Source organism: Micropterus dolomieu, linkage group LG01 (assembly GCF_021292245.1).
Source record: "Micropterus dolomieu isolate WLL.071019.BEF.003 ecotype Adirondacks linkage group LG01, ASM2129224v1, whole genome shotgun sequence".
NCBI classification, from domain to species: Eukaryota; Metazoa; Chordata; class Actinopteri; order Centrarchiformes; family Centrarchidae; genus Micropterus; species Micropterus dolomieu.
In genome coordinates this window covers 3,043,749-3,059,935 of record NC_060150.1, presented here as the reverse complement: position 1 = coordinate 3,059,935, position 16,187 = coordinate 3,043,749, and the positions used below count along the sequence as shown (strand labels likewise).

Below are 16,187 nucleotides of genomic sequence, written 5' to 3'. Positions count from 1 at the left end.
GACATCGCATGACTTTATATTTATTTTTGTCTGTTTTCTCAGTGATTTCCATCTTATTTGTGAAAAATGGAGAAAACAAAGAGGTTTCATCCCAGGACTGTTAAAGACAAATCTGGATTTTGACTATATGAATAGACAGATTCATTTTAAACCACGCAGGAAATAAAATCTGCAGTACTGATTTTATTCACAATTTCCATTTGCAAAAGCTTTTGAGAAAATGTCAGCCCGTACTTTTCCTTTCTGAGAACAAGATTAAATAAAAAGGAAATGGTTGTTTTGCGCGTCTTTATAGCCTTTTGTGTCTCTTTTGGGTATTCCGCATCTCTTTGTAGTCTTTTGCTTCTTTTTGTAGTCTCCTGCAGCTCTTTGTAGTGTCTAGCATCTCTTTGTATTCTCTTGCTTCTTTTTTTGGGTGTTCTACATTTCTTTGTAGTTGTTTTGCTTTCCTTTTTAGTTGTTTTGCATGTCTTTGTACTAACTTTGTGTGTCTTTGTAATCTTTTCCCTCTCTTTATAGTTGTTTTACTTTACTTTGTAGTTGTTTAGTGTCTCTTTGTAGTCTATTTACATCTCTTTGTAGTTGTTTTGTGTCTCTTTGTAGTCTTGCATCTCTTATTGTGGCCATTCTGTATCTCTTTTTCCTCTACTTGTAGTTGTTTTGCTTTCCTCTTTAGTCGTTTTGCATGTCTTTGTACAAATTTTGTGTCTCTTTATATACTTTTCCCTCTCTTTGTAGTTGTTATGTGTCTCTTAGTAGTCTTGCATCTCTTATTGTGGCCATTCTGTATTTGTTTGTACTCCTTGCAGTCTTTTCTCTCTCTTTGTAGTCCTGCATATTTTCTTTGGTCTTTTTCTGTCTCTTTGTACTTGTTTTGCGTCTCCTTGTAGTCTTTTCCCTTTCCCTTTTTTTGGTCGTTTTGCATTTCTTTGTAGTCATTTTGCATCTCTGTGTAGTTGTTTTGTGTCCTTCTAGTCTTTTCCCTTTCTTTGTAGTCCTGCATCTCTTTTTTTGGTTGTTCTGCATCTCTTTGTAGTTTTGTGTCTCTTTGTAGTCTTGCACCACTTTTGTGGTCGTTCTGCATCTCTTTGTAGTTGTTTTGTGTCTCTTTGTAGTCTTGCATCTCTTTTTTTTTTGGTCGTTCTGCATCTCGTTTTAATACAGTAAATTTCATGAAATGTAACAAAACAGAGTTATGCTTGGAATTATGAAAATTAATCTTAAACCGTTGGTTTACTTTAGAAAACTGTTTGGTTTGGTAGTCACGAAATGACACACACTGAACGGCTAAAAAATGCAAAAACCGTGGATTATCGTTTTAATAATCTTAAATGATTAAGATTTATATAAGAATTTTTCTTCCTCCTGTGACATTATGTCCTCTAGACACAACTAAACCCAGACTTAATTCCCTGTTAAAAATAAACTTAATGTTTCAGACATTGTACAGCACCTGCATTAAATCCATCACACAGCCAATCTGATTTGCTGCAAGTATGCTTTTGTCCAGATTTATTCGTGCCCGCCATGCTTCCTCCTTTCTTTCTGAAAAGTGGAGGTTATTAATCAGAAAGTTCCTGTGGTGTGGCTCATTGAGCCTCTTAAAGCAACAACACAACAGGCCTTTGTTTCTCTGCTGCCCTCATACTGCAGCTTCATGCATTCTCAGATGGATTACTGCTCGCCTCCCACTGCTTCGATCTGTGACGCGCACATGATGTTCACTGCTTTAATGTAATCTCAAGGTTTTTTCTTTTAACATGACCATGAGCCACGAATTGAAGTGTTTGGTACTGGCATTTGTGTGAATTGAGGGGGGAAAAAATACAGCAGACAGCTGATACATGCACATCATAGAGAAGAGGAGTAGTTTTGTACCTGAGAAACAGCTTGGAACGGGGGCAGGGGATCAATACAGCAGACGTCAAGAATCGATCTTTTATTATATAAATTGTTAATATTGCAACAACAAAATATTAAATTACTTTAATCTTTGCATGCATTGATGTTTTTTGAGTCTTAGTCTGCCTGGGCAGGAATTCCTGCTGTTGAGACGCCGATCGGTTTTCCACTGCTGGTCTAAATCTCTTGTCGTGGGACCAACAGTCTATGGATTAGATAACTGAGAGTGTGCGTGTGTGTGTGTTTGAGGCAGAAACAGATGAAATTAGGAAATGGATGTTGTGTGACCAAAATGTGAGCAAAAGCACTGCTTGAAAAAGGTTCTGGATGCTCTGTGCACACTTTCACAACTACATTCTAGTTTAACTGTAGAATGATAGCAGTAATCATTTACGACTGCAGTTGTTGTCGAAAGTCAAATTTTATTATCCCACTAGGGGAAATTTGGTTACACTCATTTGGATACACATTGAAACACATTCAAACCCTAATAAATACAACATGAAGACAACATACCAGACAGGATCAGAGATAAGATCCCTTCATGTGAAGGCAATGCAATAATAACAAAACTCTATCGGTGTGTTTGAGATGACTGACTGACTTTTGCTGACTTGCGGGGTTGGGTATGAAATCATTGCTGTCAAGTAGGACACAGTCTATTTCTCGTAGAGTGGGTGAGCTTAAAACAACTGCTCCTGCGGCATTTGCCTTTACAAATACCACAAAATCAGGCAAAAGGTGGTTCCCACTTGTTGCACCCAGAGCAAAAGCGACTGCGGTCGCTGGACTCACAAAACTGTAGCCGCCTTGCTCCCATGAGGTTTTAATGTCATGTGACATGGCGACATTTTGCAGCACCGGACAAAGTCGGACAAAATGTCTAACCAGCATGACTTATGTTATGTCCTGCATGCATCATGTTAAGTCTGCGCTGTGAAATCAAACACACCTTACATCGTAGAAAAACCAAGCCACGCCGCAATACAAAAAGACAGCACAACTCTAACATTTCTGTAGAACAAAGTCATCTTTTTAGTGCACATATGAAAAGGGTTGATTTTCTTCAAGAAGTAAAGATATTTGTAGTTCTCCACCAAATCAATCTCAGTCTGTAAGCTGAAGCATTTCCTCCTTACATAGATGAACATTGCACCACATTAAGGTGCATTTTGGGACATGTGTTGAGAGACTGCTGAAGCTCTAAATCATTCTATATGTGAAATTATACTTTGTCAGGTAACGTAGTGGTAGTAGTGATTTCAGCCATGATTTGGTTGTGATGACTGATCAGTTAGTGGTGATCCTCGGGTGATAAAGTCTCCTTTGTCTCCTGATCCAGTCAGCTCCCTGGTGTCTCTCATCGGGATTATTTTTAAACATCACATCCTGTGTCAGGAGCCCGGCAGCCGTCTAATGAGCAGATCGCAGGGTTTCTGTTTTGCAGTGCATGACACCGCGCACCTGCATGGCAACACCTGCAACCATTCAGCGATGTCACCACAACACCGTGGCACCGCGTCCGTGGCAACGAGCTTGCACTAACTCGACTTTGTGATTTAATTTGTTTTTTTTTTTTCACAGAAGAGGTTGCCGTGACGACAAGGCCTCACATCTATTACTGCCGCTCGCCCAACATGGAGGACTTCACCTGCTGGTGGCATCCGCTCGAAAACCTGACAAATGGAGAGCAGGTCACCTACGTCCTCAGCTACTCCAAAGAGTGTGTACATAACACGCACACACACACACACACGCGCGTTTGTTTTACTATCTTTGTGGTGACATCCCATTGACATAAAGCATTCTGTAGCCCACACCAAGAAACATGTCTAACCTTAACTCTTTCCTAATTCTGAAGCCTTAAACATCCCTTTAAAGTTGTGGGGTCCAACGGTTTGGTCTCCACAAAGCTGGTCTGTCCCCACAAGTATAGTAAATCCCGGTTTTAGGTGATTGTTGTTCTATAAACAGAACCTTATTGTCTTAGTTTTGAGGTACTTGTACTTCACTGGAGTATTTACCACTTTACATTTTACAGTACTGCAGTTACTTCACTGCATGCTAAATGATAATATGATAAACATACATTAAATACCTAAAACTATACTATAAATTATTTCTTAACGTTTTTATCTCCAAATTACTGTAGGACATCTCAGCAGAGATATTGCTGGCTAATGTTAGCTTAAGAAAGTGCCAACGCTAACTTGACAAAGTAAACGTTTCTGAGAGAGCTGGCTAACATTAAACCTCCTCAGTGTTATTATATTCTCCTGACTTCCGTGGGGGAAAAGCTCCAGTTTTCACAAGCTCCACCATGACACTTCCTTCTTTAACAGTTTCCTTGGCCCAAAACAGGAAAAACAGCCTCAGATCAAAAGTCAACTCAACTTTCAGGGTCGTGTGAATTCTATACATGCAGTTTGATTTATCGTGCTCCACTTTCTAACAGGTCAACATTTCGGTGCAGCTCTGAAGTCCTGAACGCAGCCTCACATGGCCTCAGACCGATGGCAGTCTGCACACATGGCACCGTCAGCAAAGACACTGCTGTCAGTAATCAGGACAAATTGGATTGTGCCTTTGATCTGGAACGGCATCGCTCACAGCTCCATCGACTGTTGTCTAATTCTCCTGCAGGAGTTTGTTTGCAACCACAAATAGTGTTTTTAAAAAACAGTTTTAAAAATGAATAACATGATGTGGTATTTGCTTCATTATTTAGAGTGTTGAGATATAATTTATGGAAATTAAAACTACATGCTTATACAGTTAAATGAATAAATGAAAAGAGCATTTAAATATCAGAAGCTGCTGTGGGGCCCCGGGGCAAAAGCTGTGGGCTTTCAATTAGCCCACATTCATCTGGCTCTCTGTTAAATGTGCACAGCTTTTCAATTGAATTTTTACGTAGTTAATCTTTACGTAGTCCCAAATTTGCTTTTACGTAACTTGATTAAATCATATTGAACACTTGACTATAGTTTGAATACTATATTTTGATAACAGAATAAGAAAATAACAAAAGACAGGCCCTGTCCCACGGCTGGTCCTGCCAGTATACATATTACTCCCTTTGGCAGTTTCCCATTATGAGCTGGAATTATAATTTTATTTTAACAAATTAAAACAGAAAGCACAACTGGAGCTTAAAACCAACATTTGTTCAAAAAAGTTAAATGCTGTTACAACAAATTCAAGCCACTGAAAAGTATTTTTACAGCACAAAATGCAGTTCTTTAAATTATAGAAGAAAAAAAAAAGAAGAAAAGTTGTTTTCATGCTAGGTTTCAACCCCATTCACTTGTTGTGGAGTAAGTTCAAGTCAATAAAATCTGTGGGCTCTAATGAGCATTGTGGGAGAAACACTAACGGGCAGTAGGCAGCACGACGTGGAAGTAAACCTGGAGGTTGTTAAACTGTTGTGCCTTATGTGCTCTGAGGTGACTGGGCGCTATCTTTAAATCTGGTATCCAGTTCTTACAACACATCCATGGCAGCTACTCACCAGGAAGTACTAAATAATAGAAACATACTGCACAAATCAATTACATGACAAAGGAAAGCCCACCTCTGGACTGTAACTTCAGTTGGGGTCAAGTCAGATTTTATTTATATAGCCCAATACCACACATTTGCCTCAGGGGCTCCACAATCTGTACAGCGTACGACAACTCGGATTAAGGAAAAACTCCCCCGAAAAATAATTTACAAACTGGTTTAATGCACATCTGGAAGTCGAGTCCAGAGGAAAATGAAACTCCTGCACACTCTCGACACAAGGTTCAGTTTAAGGTTTAACTGAAACATCTTTATATCAGCTCCAAAAAAAACCTGCACCACCAATAACGGACGTGAACATCGGTGAAATGAGACAAATATGTCACATTTGTAGAAAAATATTAAAAGAAAAACAGTTTTAAAAGATTCAGTGAGCCATGCAAACGAAGTGAAAGAAGATAGGGTGAGGCAGATCTCCAAACAGGAAACATCTTCATGACCTAAAGCATGGATTAACTTTGAAACTAAAACCTTTTCCCTCATGTTCACAGTAAGGGGCCCAAACATGAATGTCCAGACTACGTGACTGCCGGCCCCAACAGCTGCCATTTCGACAGCAGCCACACGTCCATATGGAAGATCTACTGTATGAACGTGACCGCCATCACCGCCCACAGGAACTACACTTCCCAGGAGCACTGCCTGGACGTGGCAGACATAGGTAAGGACGGGTGGAGGCGTTCTATTTAAAACCGATTTAAGATGAATGCATAGATTGAAAAGCACTAAAACTCTTTTCCGAGGAGACTCCCTATGAAGGCAGCTTGTAGCCTCGGCACGGCATTTAATCTACTTTATTGGGGACTGAGTGTTATTATCTAGACCTTCATCAGTCTACCTCCTGAGCTGGTTTAAGATGCAGCAGAGTTGGGGTCGGCTGTGTGTCTGTCATGTGAAAAAGCACCAGACTCATGTGTGTGTGATTTATCAGAGCTTAAAACAGACTCACATGTGTGCGCTTTAGTGATCTTTTGTTCATCTCCGGTGTCAGTGGAGGTCACGGCCCTGCAGGGAATTCAACCCGGCTCGCAGGTACAGTGCAGGGCGGTCATACAGGCTGCTGTGTAACTCAAAGGTCACAAGTTCAGCGTCTGAGACCTTTTGCACTTTGACGGCGGTCTGCATGACAAACATTTTTCTCACGTGCAAATATAAATTAACTGAGATGAGAGCTGCATGATCAATTCTTAAGTCTATAAAATGTTGTAAAGTAGCAAAAAATGTCTTGTTTGTACGACTAACAGTCAAAAACCTGAAGTTATTTAAAGCATATTCATGTAAAACGGAGGAAAGCAGCAAATACCATGATTCATTTTCTGAAAATGGACTACTTGACTGACTTTTTATGTGCATTTGGAAGATAATTCCACAATGATTATGATGACAGGAAAGCATTTGGGTATGTGTTGTAGAGGTTTTGTAAACGCTGCTGGACTGAACTCTGACTCTGACTCTCTGAAATTTGGAACAGACACTAACGACATGTTAAGAGAGCGATGATGTGAATTTCAGCCCGTGTTGAAACAGACTTACTGTGTTTGAAAGATAAAATGAAGAAGACAAAACAAAGTGTAAATGTGAAACCTTCAGTATCAGTTTACAATGATACCATGCGTGTGCATCAATCCTGGTCTCATAAACGGTTCAACATTTAAATAATGGATATATGTATAAAAACATGGTTATAATGAATAATAAATGAACCACACAATGTTATAAAAGTATAATAAATGCAGTTTGCATGAATAGCTGCGTGAATAATAGAAGATATTATCTCATGATAACATGACATGATAGCTGCTTTATTTTAAAGACAACATGCATGAATTAATGATAATTGTAAAACATGCACAAATCATCTTCGTGCCTCCTCCATAGAGGAGTTCCAGTGCATTGTGGGCTGGAGAAATTTCTAACCATGCGGAAACATTAAAAATAGTCTTTTATGACATAAAAGCCTTTTTTTTCTTTGTCCTTTTTTTTTTTTAAAGTCTTCTGACATCCTGTTAACATTTCACAACACGTTTCTGTGTGTTTGTCGACCACAGTTCAGACCGAAGCTCCGGTTAACCTGACGTACACGCTGAAGGACGCCGGCGGGGAAGAGAATGGCCACAACGTGCTGCTGTCCTGGGCGTACCCGGTGCCCTCCGACCTGCAGTACGGGTGGATCACGCTGGTGCACGAGCTGCAGTACAGACGTGTCACCGAGCCCGACAACTGGAAGGTAAAGACTCAAATAATCATGTGGAAATCTGCTCACTGCTGCAGGGTTTGTTTAGTTGAACATGTTAGTCTAGTCTGATTCATTGATACTTTATTGTGACAGAGGTTTGGCCCCTGACCACGGCTCTGAAACAACAGAAGCTTAACTGTGCCGCGCGTTGATAAATCCATGGCGCTGACCGTGGTGCTGAAGCAGCGGACGGATTTTTAATTCCTTTTTCTCTCAGTCCTTCTGTTATCTTGGATCTATAATCTCTAAACCATATATCGTGGCCTACTGTATGCTCTGCGTTGCCTTCATGATCAAAATGAAGAGGTGGCAACGTGCAGAAGATCAAGAGCATCATAGAGACACATTCCTACCATGTGCATATGATGTTTCTTTGATCATTCAGTAGAGTCTGTGCTGCTGAAAATACAGCCATGCCATATCTTAGGGGAGACGTGATTACAGATGTAGTTTTTACTAAAGATGTTTGGTGGAACCTGGGAGTGGAGCAGGTCATGTGACTGAGGAAATTAACCTGCACTGATCGCACTACAGTCAGCTGATACGTTTGCGACTGTTCTATAATTCAAAGTTTACGCTGCCAAAACTACTGTGTGTTTTGAAAAACATTATTAAAATGTGTAGATCCAGTAAAAGATATAGTCTTACATTAAATTAGTATTTTACCTAATAGCAGCCCTATTTAATAGAATCAAAAATAAATTGCAATAGACAAGGATGCCTCGCTGGAGGGATTACGTATCCCATCTGGCCTGGAAACGCTGTGGGATCCCCCAGGAGCAGCTAGAAAGTGTTGGTGAGGAGAGGGATGTCTGGAATACCCTGCTTAGCCTGCTGCCACCATGACCTGACCCCAGATAAGTGAAAGACAATGGATGGATAGATAATCGCAAACGCAGCATCGGGAATTGGGCTAGGCCTACATGATAATCCTGCAGCCATAATATAAAATACAGAAGCTCTCTTACTTACTCTCCTGTAGAGGAGCACACGGTTTACTGTTCTACTTTGTTATTTTGTTTTTAATAAAACAAAACTTTGTGCTGTGTAATGTAATAATAATAATATACCTTCTTTCAGCGTTTAGTAAATGCCTGCAGTACCATATTTATTTGGTTGGTTGGTTACTTACTTTGTAGTAAAGTGGTTTAAGGTTAAAAGTCAAAAACCACACATTTTAATTTGAAAAACAAGTAAAATGTAAGTGGTATGACGACCTTCCCCTTTGACATATTTAATAAATCTGTTTCGATTTGGGCTGGCTTTAATGGATTGTAATATATTAAAGGGTTTTTATAGGTTTAAAAAGCCCTTCCTACGTTTGTTTGAAGATTAAGACACTTTCATTATGTTTACTTGATTCCACTACTGGTCAGATGTTAAAAAACAAAAAATAAACTAAACAATCTAAATCTATATATGTTGTCTGCAGGTGAAGTACCCTCTGCGGGAGCCTCAAGTGGTGCTGCTCTGTCTCCCCGTCGGCGACTACGTGGTCCGAGTTCGCTGCCGGTCGCACAACTACGGCCTGTGGAGCAAATGGAGCTCCACCATGCTGATGAGCATCCCCGCCAGGCCGCCCGCAGGTACGCCGACTGGGAGGGGTTTCCATGACAACACTGATATTACCTCGGTTTCAGGTTGTAGTTTTTATTGTAGTGACGGCAGTAGTCAGTTTTGTAATGAAATTCATCTGAAAGTTTACTGAACACAACAAAGTGCATGTTCAACCAAACAGCAAACATGTTTAGCTACTTTCAATCCGCAATAAATATTGTAATTAGCTGCTGCTGACACATGTTTCGCAGTGATTTTGCAGCTGCAGGTCTGTTGTCTTATTTTAAAATGTCTTCAGTAAGATGAAGTATTATTAGTATAACTTCAGCTCATCTATTTCCATCATTTAACATGTAGGTTGACGGGCTGCTCTCATGTGTTTACAAGTAATGAAAAGAAACACTTTTTAATTAATTTTTTTTTAGATTGCTTGATTCTGCAAATGTCACGTACAGGTGTTCAAAATATTCTGAATATATTCTTAAAATCTACTTATTCACAGAAAATTACAATAAAACAAACAACTGGAAAAAAGAATATCTCTTTAGGAAAGTTTTTAAATGCCACATTTAACAATGTAGGATGCCTCCTGGGCGCCTTCCTTTGGAGGTTTTCCGGGCACGCCCAACTAGGAGGGGACTCCGGGTAGACCCTTTTTAATGTATTAAGCAGATTCTCTCGAATGTACGCTGATTTGGAGTCGGGGATTTTTCTGCATTCAGCAGGAGAAAACTAGATAACACTGCAACAGGAACATTTAAATATCTGATTAACAGGCAGGCTGTTAATAATTAAATTTTCCAATTATGTTTGTAGCCCTGGTGCTGTAGGGGAGGAGGAGAGGAACAGAGGGGGAGGGGAGGTGACAGTAATTAATTATCTTTGGTTGCACCTGTGCAGGTAAACTCCTGGTGTGGATTCTGGTGTCAGGAGTCAGTGTCGTGGCTCTGCTGGTTATCGCCTTCAGTGTTATTCCACAGAGCAGGAGGTGAGAAAACACACACACACAAACACCTCAACTGGTGAGGGAGGAAGTGAGGATGGACTCAGTTATGGTGGTGAAGAAGTGCACTATCATATTCTTTGGCAGATTGAACTTCCTGAGCTGCCGCAGGAAGTTCAACCTGCCCACATATATTTCAGTAAAGATCATTGTCGTTATCCTACACATCACCATAAATTAAAAAAATCTTGAGTGAGAAACTTCACTGTTTCTCTGCTGAGTAATGTACAGTTTGTTATTGCCTACAACCAAATATATTTAATTTTCTTTCTTATGCACCAATCTGGCCACCATTCAATGACAGATGCAGTAAAGATGGATGACTATGATTTCATGAAAGGAAATGTATGAAATTTTCTGTCAAAGACAAAAAAGGATTTTGAAGGCGTAAGTAAAACAACAATAATAATCAAATTCAGATGTGTGCTGCTGGCATAAACATGATTAAGTACAGCACTGCTAAAGCAGCTAATACATCATGACAGTGTGTTAATTAAATCAGTCTAAAATGCTGTAAGAGAGGGGAAGACAACAAATGATTTGCACATTACCATAATAAAAGAAACAGATGTTATTGAAAGCCTTCATTATTGCTGTGTTGCACTGCAGAAATGACTTTCACCTGTGCTTTTCCTGCCATGGAAAGTCAAAATAAGCTTTAATAAGTGCAATTTATGTGCAATTTAAATGAAACGAAGCCTGATTTTAAAAAATGTTTTTTATAGTTGGCTGAGGTGGACAAGTTGAAGCATGTGACTGAAATGAGAACCTGCTTTTACATTTATGCATGAGTAATAATAATCGAATGATATATATATATATATATATATATATATATATATGTCTGTCTTACCTTTACTTCTTACTGCATCCTGTTTCCCTGTTTGCATGTCGACGTTTATTCAGTCAGTGTCTCCAACACTCTTTGGATGCATGCTCGTGTTTCATCATGAACACGTGAGGGTTGACATGACACCGCTACTAAAACAACTTCCTCTCTTTATGTTTTCCCCTTCAGAATAAAAGACTACTTCCTCCCGCCCATTCCAAAGCCACGGATCATCGGCATCGATCCACTGCTCTTGAAGGTAACACACACACAAATACAGTGTTTTCAGGGTCACGTGGTAACTATTTCTTCTGACCTTGTATTTTTCCTTCCCTCCTTTGTTCTCCCATCTGTCATTGTCTGCCCACTTTTGATTCATTCCTTTTCACATTTCCTTTCTATTTCTTACTCTTTTACATACTCTCTCTGTTCCTGCCTCCACCTTTTCTTCTTTATCACGCTCTTTTTGTCTCTCCTTCCTCCTACATTTTGCCTGCTCTCTTGCTTCTTTTACTCCTGTACCTCCTTTTTTCACATCATACCTTTTTGTTTTTGTCTTTCCTCCTTCCTATCATCTTTGTCCTCCCTCTTTCTCTCCTTATTTTTTTCATATCTTTCCTTCTTTCTTTCTTCTTTTACTTTGTCTTTTCATTTATGCTCTCTCTGTGTCTGCCTGCCTGTTCCTTTTCCCTTCCTTCATTCTGCCCTCCTTCTTGTCATTTCTACCTTTTCTTCCTTCCTTCCACCCTCAGAAGAGGAACTTGGACGAAATCAACCATCACTTCAGTAACTTCCACAGCTACAGACCTCCGAGCTACACTGAGGAGGTTTGGGACCCAGTCAACGCTGAAGACGTCTATCTCACCATGCCGAAGGGCTGCAGAGTCCCGGCCGACCCGACAGACAGGGAGAACGACGCCTTAATGGTCCCTTGTGACCTGACACCTTTGGCCGCTTCTCATCAGTTCACCCAAAACCCTTCGTTGTACATGCAGAGCGTGTCGCCCTACTGCTCCTCGTCTCCTGTAGCCTTCGCCCCGTCGCTGGACATGTCTTCCCCGTGGCCGATGCCGGACATCGTGTCGCTGCCGGGGACAGAGTACAGCATGATGGGCCATGCCGGCCTTAACGCTGTCCCTGCTCCTGACACCACCAACCGCTCACCACAGGATTTCTACACCTGCGTCCAGCTCATGAATGAAAGCGGCGAGGTGCATCTGGTGCCCTGCCTGCCTAAGGCATACTGCCGCGAATTCTCGTCTCTCCAGAGGGTTGATTTAGATGCAGGGGAGAAGGAGGGGATGAAGAAGAAGCTAGCCGACCACCAGGCTAGGACCAATATGATAAACCGTCCAAAAGATGGAGGCGAGGCTGAGAGGAGCGAGGCGGCGGACCCTCTGCTGCCTGTTGCTGCTGATAACAAGGGCTGAACAGATCTGAAAAAAGAAATACTGTGAGAGCTGGTGAGTGTGTTGAAACATGGAGACTGTTGCCATCTTCGCAGAGAGAATCTCCTGTAACCGGCTGGTTTCACACACGACTCTGCTCCTGTTCTGTTCAGATAAGAAGAGCGCCCGGGTGATTTCAAAACAGGAAGTGAAACTTCAGGACATGAGCCTCGAAAGAGCCTTTTATTTTACCTCGCAAGAGGCCAGAACACGTCAACAAACAGATGTTTTGTTGACAAAATAAAACAATGCAGACTCTATGAAGCACTGTTTCTGGTGTGGTGAACAACGTTGTGTTGGTGGCGGACACGTTTTTCTTTGCAAAAGTTCGTCTGGACCTCAACTTCTTCCTGTTTCTGGTCACCTGCCCAGAAACAGTTACACTTAAGTGGACCAAACCAGGTGGTGTTAAAGCTGCAGTTGGCAAGAATTTATGTAGTAATCCATATATGCTAATTTCAAGTATCTTAAGAGCAAAATGTAAAACATACAAACAAGCGCTCCATCCAGAAGGCTTGATTTGATTGATTTATGGGTAATGAAGTCCGTCAACTTTAAAGAGAGTACAGCTGCAGGCGCATCTTAAAATAAAGTAAACAAAACAATAACATAAATACCACATGCTGCTTCTCCCAGACCGTTGGTCGTCTCTGCAAAGCTTCACTTTCAGGATTTCTTTCTCAGGAAAAAGGAGGATAAAAGTGGGTTGTTTCAGGTTTGGAAGAGAGAGAGAGAATGAACTACTGGTTTTATTTAGCATTCAGGCCCTCTTTCTTTTTTCTCTGTTAGTGTGTTTACATGCATTAATAATATAAATATTAGCCTTACCTCGTCCTAGCTGTGTTTATAGCATTTTACACGTGACCATAAGCTTCTTTGCACATTCTTTATGTTTCTATAAACCACATGTTCTTTTTATATGCTAGAAAATTCCAGGTAATATCAACATACCCCAGTTTTCACATGCTTTTTATATTCAGCATATGGGATTTTTCCATTAATATACATGCAATGGTCCTTACATGATCCGGCTCATTGAGGGAATATTTGCAGTATCCTCAACATGAGTGGAATAGTAATCCGCAAGTGACGACACTGTGCCTCGCTCTGAATCTGTCTCATTATCTTCCTCCAGTCTCTCACTTTTCTGTCTCATATGTATCTCTCAATATCGTGACCTTCAACAGATTTACTCCAAAAAAACTTGTTCACAGAGTTCAGGAGTAAACAAACGGTAACTTTCACAGCCTCAGGAAGACATAAACTGTGAATTTAAGCTCCCTTTTCTCTGGATTTCTGTTCATCATACTCAGGAGGTTTGACAAACTTCTCTACCACTGTTGTAATATATTGCATATGTCAGACACTGTGTTGTTTCCTGATCTCTCCAAACTGGAAGTCTGCATTTTCCAGAGAACAAACAGAGTTTTCATCAAAGCAAGGTACGGGAAGAAGCAGAACCCTCTCTGACCTAAAATTTTTAATAATTTTTTTTCTTAATCCTGTCTAGCAAATTTAACACTATTAAAAAAAAATTTTTTTAAATCGTACATTAGAGATTCTGATAGACCTCACGTAGGGTTTTCTTTTTTTCTAAAATGGAAGTATTTTGGATTACAAGCAGAGCAACGAGAATCAGCATTTAAAATTTACCATTCAGCCAAAAAAGAAGTAAGAATGATTTTTAAAACCAAAATTAATGTGATGCCCCACATGTTACCAAACTGGGAAATCCACCATTTTTGGTCTCAGACTTGGAGATCCTCAGCCTTTCATCACAACCCTACTCTCATTGGACTGGCCCAATGAAGTCCTTTAACATGGTACATTGTTTGGTTGATGTCCCCCGTGTCTAAACTTGTACTGGAAACCCCAGTGTCATGGATATCTTCTGTTTGCTGGGGGGCAGTTTTAGTGTATCTTGTTGTTGGTTAAAATACCAGAAGCACAAACCACTAACATTTGACCAACACAGTCTCACTCCCAGCTTGGCACATATGGACACTTGGTCAGGACCCCTTGGCGTCACTTTTTAACACCCTGGGTACCCCTCTACTGTTGTTTTTGGATGTGTAGGGCTCCGAGGTCAATATAGCAACTATAAATATACAACATCCAGTTAGACTTTCAAAATAAAACTAGTGGTTAATACGGTGGTCCTGAAGTGCAAACCACAACTGCAAATCGCCACAACACGACTGCAGTTCGCCACAACACGACTGCAATTCACCACAACACGACTGCAATACACCACAACACGACAGCAATTAGCCACAACACGACAGCAATTAGCCACAACACGACAGCAATTCCCCACAACACAACTGCAATTAGCCACAACACGACTGCAATTCACCACAACACGACAGCAATTAGCCACAACACAACTGCAATTCACCACAACACGACAGCAATACACCACAACACGACTGCAATTCACCACAACACGACAGCATTCACCACAACACGACTGCAATTCACCACAACACGACTGCAATACACCACAACACGACTGCAATTAGCCACAACACGACAGCAATTCACCACAACACGACAGCAATTAGCCACAACACAACAGCAATTCACCACAACACGACTGCAATACACCACAACACGACAGCAATTAGCCACAACACGACTGCAATTCACCACAACACGACAGCATTCACCACAACACGACTGCAATTCACCACAACACGACTGCAATACACCACAACACGACAGCAATTAGCCACAACACGACAGCAATTCACCACAACACGACAGCAATTAGCCACAACACAACAGCAATTCACCACAACACGACAGCAATTAGCCACAACACGACTGCAATTCACCACAACACGACAGCAATTAGCCACAACATGACTGCAATTCGCCACAACACGACAGCAATTAGCCACAACACGACAGCATTCACCACAACACAACTGCAGTTTGCCACGTCATGACTGCAATTCACCATAACATGACTGCAATTCACCACAACAAGACAGCAGTTCACCACAACACGACAGCAGTTCGCCACAACAAGACAGCAGTTCACCACAACACGACAGCAGTTCGCCACAACAACACAGCATTGGTGAGAATGAAATGGAAAGGTTAAATATACAACATCCAGTTAGACTTTCAAAATAAAACTAGTGGTTAATACGGTGACCCTGAAATGCAAACCACAACTGCAAATCGCCACAACACGACAGCAATTAGCCACAACACGACAGCAATTAGCCACAACAAGACAGCATCAACCACAACACAACTGCAATTAGCCACAACACGACAGCAATTAGCCACAACAAGACAGCAATTAGCCACAACACGACAGCAATTAGCCACATCATGACTGCAATTAGCCACAACACGACAGCAATTAGCCACAACAAGACAGCATCAACCACAACACGACAGCAATTAGCCACAACACGACAGCAATTAGCCACAACAAGACAGCAATTAGCCACAACACGACAGCAATTAGCCACATCATGACTGCAATTAGACACAACACGACAGCAATTAGCCACAACAAGACAGCATCAACCAAAACACAACTGCAATTAGCCACAACACGACAGCAATTAGCCACAACAAGACAGCAATTAGCCACAACACGACAGCAATTAGCCACATCATGACTGCAAT

General features: G+C 41.0%; 1 protein-coding gene across 1 annotated transcript in view; it reads left to right on the top strand.

Moving 5' to 3' along the window:
* LOC123977866 (prolactin receptor-like) overlaps positions 1–12,687 on the top strand; it is a 41,395-nt gene extending 28,708 nt beyond the window's left edge. The window contains exons 3-9 of the mRNA XM_046060880.1: positions 3,487–3,625; positions 5,958–6,127; positions 7,515–7,693; positions 9,135–9,288; positions 10,160–10,247; positions 11,281–11,350; positions 11,844–12,687. Coding sequence (XP_045916836.1) covers positions 3,487–3,625; positions 5,958–6,127; positions 7,515–7,693; positions 9,135–9,288; positions 10,160–10,247; positions 11,281–11,350; positions 11,844–12,521 — 1,478 coding nt within the window. The 3' untranslated portion in view covers positions 12,522–12,687. The remainder of the gene's footprint in view (positions 1–3,486; positions 3,626–5,957; positions 6,128–7,514; positions 7,694–9,134; positions 9,289–10,159; positions 10,248–11,280; positions 11,351–11,843) is intronic.
* Positions 12,688–16,187: the final 3,500 nt, after the last annotated feature.